Source organism: Dermacentor variabilis, chromosome 11 (genome assembly GCF_050947875.1).
Source record: "Dermacentor variabilis isolate Ectoservices chromosome 11, ASM5094787v1, whole genome shotgun sequence".
Lineage (NCBI taxonomy): Eukaryota > Metazoa > Arthropoda > Arachnida > Ixodida > Ixodidae > Dermacentor > Dermacentor variabilis.
In genome coordinates this window covers 96,904,636-96,911,504 of record NC_134578.1, presented here as the reverse complement: position 1 = coordinate 96,911,504, position 6,869 = coordinate 96,904,636, and the positions used below count along the sequence as shown (strand labels likewise).

Below are 6,869 nucleotides of genomic sequence, written 5' to 3'. Positions count from 1 at the left end.
TGGATAGCCGCTAACATTCAGATTTTTGCATGTCTGTGGGCCTTTGTATGTTCCACAAGATCGTTTCAACACGGTACACGTCAACTCAGCATATGTGATACGCTGTATATGAAAATATAAATATATAAAGATCAGGCCTCCCAGTTAACCCCCTTTCTTCTCACTGTATATGAATGCAATATAAGGAATATATGCAGTAGAATCAGCAGCAAGTTTCTAAATTTTTTTCATCACATACAGTGTATTACCGAGATAGTGTATTACCATATGCAGAAAAGTTGTCGCTTTAGCATATGTTAAAGCGGATTGAGGCGACAGCCTGCATGCTTACAAGACTTTCATTAGATTACTTGATATTTTCATTTGAGTGCGTTGTTACTTCCTATTGTTTTCTTCCACCAAAGGTCGTGGGTTCGAGCGGCTTAATAAACTCTACCTCAATTAACTGCCCCTTAATTAACTTCACCCTAATTAACACCAAAGGTCGTGGGTCTTAAATAACTTCACCTTAACACCACAGGTCGAAATGTGAAAACACCCATGTACTTAGATTTAGGTGCACGTTAAAGAACCCCAGGTGGTCGAAATCTCCGGAGTCCTCCACTACGGCATGCCTCATAATCATAAAGTGGTTTTGGCACGTAAAACTCCATAACTTAACACCACAGGTCATAGGTTCGACTCCCACCAAAGGTCGAGGGTTCGACTCCCTGTGAATACTGGTACCATGAATTCCAGTGCTATAACGCCGGACATCAGATTTTTCGACCCATGAGCCCTACTAATGCTACCCAAGAAATGCAAATATGAGCAGTAGTGTTGGTAGTGCCATCTTGTGATGCTGAGTTCAACTAGAGCACTCGGAATTACAAGTGCAATGAACAGACTCTACTTAAACCAGCATTGCTGCCTACCTCGCTGGCATAGGCACCAACTATGGGATCCCTCCGAGCCCCCTCCAGAGTTTCTGGGGGGAGGGGAATGACCTTCCCCCCTGGCGATGCCAAAGCCTACCCCCCTCCCCCCCCCTCACCTGACGTGTCATTGCCAGAGTCTTGTCACCCGCATCATTTGAGGTTTCTTTTGACTTGTGTCGACAGTTGACTTAAGAAAGTTTATTGTGGTTAATAGCTTATTGCATCATTGTTGGCGCGGACGTGCGCAGATTTTAATTCATACTTGGCTTTATTTCTGCAAATCCTGACAATAGAAGAACAAGCGCATTTGAAGTACCAGCGGCGGCTGCTTTGTCTGTATTTTCTCACTTCAACATTGTTTTAAATTTCCACTGTAAACACCATGCACATACACAATATATTTAAATATATACACAGATCAAAGTTTATTATATTCTTAAAGTGGAGGTAACCAATTAACAATTATTACTAAAGGCATGAATAGCTTATGCCTTGAGAATGAATATGTTGCTGTATGTTCACCTCGCTTCAAAATGTTTTGCGTGCTTTTTTGACCCTGAAAAAAACCTGTGGACTTTAGTGACCTCTTCGGCAGAGTCTTTCATCAATGGCATGTGAAATGCAAGTGAATGATATGTCTCAGTATCGCTTCTCTTTCCAGTAAGCAAAGCTAACGGCTCATTAAAAAAAGCACTTCTAATAATTTACATCATTTATTAGGGATGGAAACATTGTCACTTGCATGCAGAGGTCATAAATCCCAATTAACTATCATGCTTCAAAATACAATAAAGGCAATGGATTACTCGAAGAAAACCCAGTACATTTTGTTTCCAGTACAGTGGAGTACCTGCCAGTAATCTTTTAGTTAATGAGATTTAATAAGGTAATTGTAATTATCTAACTCGGGAAAGACTATCATAATTATCAAATTGTCAAGGATGCATTTGCAGGCACAAACAAGGGACATCCAACTGGGATGTTTTCAGTGACTTACTAATTGCGCGTACTAAGTTTTTTCCAACTGATAAATGAACCCTGCGAAATATGGTGAATACCTTGTGACTGCGCTCCCACCCGCATCATAAAGCAGCGCCTTCAAACAGGCTCCTTCCGAGTTGTACAGATGGTTAACCAGCGAAGCTGAAACGTGCGGCCCTGGTGTTTATCACTGCGTTAATCCCAATGGTTAATTAAATAACTGCTTGGTAGGCTGCCGGATCCTCAGTATGCAGTAGCGGCTTGCACTCGGCTGTATGAGCTTCTTGTGCATGGACTGCAGCATCGGGACGGTGTAGACGAGCTCATTCCTGGCTCTGCTTGCGGGGTTGCTGATCAAAAGCTGCCTGCTCCTCGGGAGTACATGTGACGCATGGCCTATCCATTTCGGAGCCAGAGAGAAACTCCTGCATGCCCGCTTGGCTGCGATAGAGAGCAACAATGTCACTACTGGCACAGCCCCATCGCGCACCTCTCTCTCGCTTTTTATTTTACGTGAATTTGCATGGGGTTGTCCGAGTTTTCGGCGTACGGGCGACGGACGGACGGACGAATCGGCTAGCTTCGCTGTAAAACATCGAGGTTGAGCTAGTGCCTTATCTGCTGTACCTCGACCGAAGTAATGCATTGCGTTTGGTGTTAGTTGGAAGCAAGCTGTGATAGCTGTTGTCTAAGCGTAGATAAAGTGCACGGATGGTTCCTTTTTTTTTGCCACCAAAATTATCACCACAAATGTGAATTGGCAATGTCAGGGCAAATGTTTAAAGGTGCGTTTTGTTTCGTCCCAGTCGCCATGTTTTTTTCTAATGAGCAGAAGGTAAAAATGACGCTTGCCTTATGAGCTGCAAAGGACAACAAGAGGAAGGCTGCAAATATATATCTGTCATGGAAGTGTGGCGGTAGACCAAACGTGTCGACTATCATCTGTAATAATGAAAACCAGGGACAAACTTGCAGCTTCAAGAAACAGTGGCATAGGACTCCATTTTTTAATCCTAGCCTATGCACAGTTGTTCTGGCATTTATGGCCTCAAACCCTCATGCTAGCCTGAGGGACATGGCCACCAAGGTACCAATTTCCAAGTCATCAGTTTGTAGGATTCTGAACGATGGCCTCCACCCGTACCACCTTAACCAGCACCAATGATCGGAAGATAGGGACCTGTAAAATCATCTAGATTTCTCGAATTGGGTTCTCCCAAAAGCTGATGAGTCACCGCACTTTTTGAACACCACCACGTTCACAGATGAAGCCAATTTTCACAGAAATGCCCAGGTAACTTTGCATAATGCACACTATTGGAGAGACCCTAATCTGCACTGGTAAAGCGCAATCAGCACTTTTACCAGTGGTCTTTCAATGTGGGGTGCAGAATTTACGCTGGTGCTATAATCAGTCCCATCCTTTTCGATCGCACACTGACTGGACAGCGTTACGTGGACAAAATACTTCAAGGAGTGGTGGATGAGTTTCTCAGCGAAGTCCCGCTGTCACGTCTTCCACTTCTGTGGTGTCAGCAAGATGGGGCGACAGCACACAACAGCAGCTGAGCACGAAACTGGCGGGATGCGACTGTTCATGCACAATAGATTGGAAGGAATTGGCCTGTAAATTGGCCAGCTAGGTCACCTGGCCTCTCTGTTTGATTTCTTTCTTTGAGGTTATGTGAAGCATCGTGCATACATGTTCGAGACGGATGTCAGATTAGCTCAAGACAAGAATAAGGGATGCCTGCTGTAGAATTCAAGTGTCAGTCATCAAGAAAGCCCCTGAAGATGTGATAAAGCAGACTCAGTACTGCGTAGCTACAGAAGGAGACCTATTCAAACACATCTTCAATAGCAGCAGCCAGTGTTCAACACCGCTTACAAATAAGGGCACAGTGAAATCTGATGGTTTCTTTTTTTCTTTTTGTGCAGGCATCCCGATTGCAAATTTGGCTCATTTAGAAGTGGTTATTTACTTTCTTGAATGCATTGGTTTTGCCTTTAATCAACACATGGGTCGCTTCCCACTCTGTTTATTTCGCTTTTATTTCATGCCTTGAACCTGTTTTTGCAGCGTGTATACACTATCACGAAAACTAAAACCGTGACTTTAATTTGGCTTTAGTACAAAGCAAGTTTCTGGGATGAAGTATAGCTGCGCATGCACTCTGTCGATTTGGTGTGAGCAAAGCCGTGATTTTGAAACATGCTATGCCTAATACATTGCTTCTCGCATATCGTGCTTGGACGGAGCGGCACTTTGGCCACTCCGACCACGCATGGGACAAGAGGCTTTTGTTATCAGTGTGATCAGTCGGCGTTGAGAGACGGATAAGTGTGACGTAGAGAGGAAGGAACAGCTGCAAAGCTGCGAAACCTGCTGTTGGTGCTCCTTCCGTACCATTATCAAGGTGATGTGCTGTCTCTTCGGGTTTTCGACAGGCAATGCAGTTGCTTTCAATCAGTTAATTGTAGGGTGCTACTTTACGATGCGGGTTGGAGTTCAGTCACATATTTTTCATATTTCGTGAGGTTTGTTTACCAGTCAGAAAAAATTGCTCGCAATTAGTACATCGCTGAAAAGACAGCAGTTGGATGTCTTGGTCATCCAAGACAGTTAAGTCTTGGATGAGACTTAACTGTCTTGGTGCATTAAGTCTTGGTGCATCCTATATAGTTCACTCAGTAACCGAAATGAGGCCAAGCCGAATTCACGCGAAATTAGAATCAACAGCAGTCATGCACAGGAGCATTTATACTCAGACTAAAAGAAAAAGACAGAGAGGCAGCAGTTTCGCCAGAAAGGTGAAGCAGTATTAGTGATAGCCAAGTATGCGACAATTACGCAAGGTTAGATTACACTCCTGATAGATGCCAAATTCTTGGTGGTGGGAGAGGACTCAGGTTGTGAAATTACTTTCTCCTACTATGAGGCTTTGTAACTTTTCATATAAGGCCGTCACTTAAGTGAACAATTCTTCAAGTTCGCAGAAAGTTTCTTCAAGTGCATGAAATACATATATATATATATATATATATATATATATTGTCACAGTCGGTAATGTGGAAAGAAGACGACGCTGATGGTGGTCTTAGAGACGACGAAGAAGAGTTTAGCATCATCGCTACTCCAGGTGACTACTGCTTGACCACTGGCCACTCGCACCCAACCCCGACGATGTGGACTTGTCCGAGCACAACGCTCTGTCCCTGGCTGCGATCAAAGACGACATGGAGGAGCAGCTGGAGGCCATCTCGAGCCAAGGCAAGTACGCGCTGCTGTCGTTTGCCATGTTCGCGAGGACCTACCGCATGAAGAAGACGTGGAACGGAGCGGCTGCCCGCGAGATGTCCGAGAGCAGCCTCAACATGGACTACTCGTCGGTGTGCAAAATGAAAACTCAGAAGGACAGCGAGGACACTGGCACCCTGTACGCTACGGACGAGCACAAAAAGCTCCTCGCTCTCTTCGATTCCGCAAGCACATTCACAAAGAAAGCGAACAAGCGGCTGAGCATGATGCCCCAGAATTTCACCGGCCTAGCAGTGTACAACGTTGAAATGGACGACTACAAAGGTGCCTGCGGGAAAGGAAAGTTCGTCCGCCTCAAGGCCATCAAGTCGGCGCTCGCTGCGTGACGCACTAAGCCGCAGCCAATGGGCGTCCGTGCAAGCCGTGCACTGCGTCACCTGTCGGAAACCAGTGGCCAAGCAGAAGTCACCTGGAGTAGCGATGATGCTAAACTCTTCTTCGTCGTCTCTAAGACCACCATCAGCGTCGTCTTCTTTCCACATTACCGACTGTGACAATATATATATATATATATATATATATATATATATATATATATATATATATATATATATACAATGTGCGTATGGTGTACACACACACACGCACACAGTGAAGTAGACGTGTATATGAAGTGATTTATTGACTTTCCAGCTGGGGTCTGGCCTTGATGAGAAAAAAAAATTTATATATATATATATATATATATAAACCCTTGAAAAATGAAAACTTTCCACCTATGCTCATCGGTGTATGAAACAGAAAAAGTTTGACAAACGTCAAATGGCAATGCCATAAGTAATGAATAAAATCCAATTCACCTGGCAGCTAGGAAAGGTAATGCAAATGAATGTATTGCAAATTTGAGACTGTTCTTTCATCATTAGCTTTTTTGCTAGGCATGCAAGGTGGTAGAGGATCTTGCAATCAGGCTGCCACTACTGCTTCATTCACATAGTCAGGAATAAGGGGCTTTGCACGATGCTCTATCTCCTCTGAAAAGGCAGTTGAAAGCATTGGTGAAGTTTGTGCCAAACATAGACGTTACTCTTCCGGTGTGGGTTACTGTTTTCATATACTTTCATATATATACAGTTAAACCTCCATATAATGAATTCGGTAAAATTGACAATTTGCTTTTGCTATATTGAAGTTTCGTTATATTAAAATTTGATCTTTTATGGAAATGGATACAGTCGCTGATGGAAGGGGCCACAAAATTTCCCGAAATATTGGGCATCGGCAAAAGGAAGTTTGAATTGGAGGAAAAAAATCATGTTGTTGGCTTTGAGAGTGACAAAAGACGTGGTTTGATGCCCTGTCGACGGTATCTTCACATTGGCGGTACAAAGACACGCCAGCTATGCTTTCACGTCCCCTCCGACCCCGCAGCAGATGGTGTCACGGGCAGCGGGAAGCAAATGCTTCGTTTGCCACTTCCTTCAACGCAGCTCCAAACCTCAAGGTTACACAACTTCCAGCACCAAATGCATGGGTAGACGGGGCACAATTCCACGCCGTCTCAGCCAACCTAGTCTTTGCACAAACAACAGATTAGCTCTAAAACGGGGTGTGCGGACTGCGTATGTGCTTGCCCACATTCACGGCCATGCCCGATCATGACCACGCTAGAAAAGGAGACGTGCACCGAAATGCCCTCCCCCCAACCTCGC

The 6,869-nt window shown here is 44.4% G+C and overlaps 1 protein-coding gene across 1 annotated transcript; it reads left to right on the top strand.

Annotated features, from left to right (window-relative positions):
* The first annotated feature begins 5,057 nt into the window (after positions 1-5,057).
* Positions 5,058-5,681, top strand: LOC142564849 (uncharacterized). Its single transcript, XM_075676030.1, has one exon. The coding sequence runs from the start codon at positions 5,136-5,138 to the stop codon at positions 5,541-5,543; it is 408 nt and encodes a 135-aa protein (XP_075532145.1). The 5' UTR covers positions 5,058-5,135; the 3' UTR covers positions 5,544-5,681.
* The last annotated feature ends 1,188 nt before the right edge of the window (positions 5,682-6,869 follow it).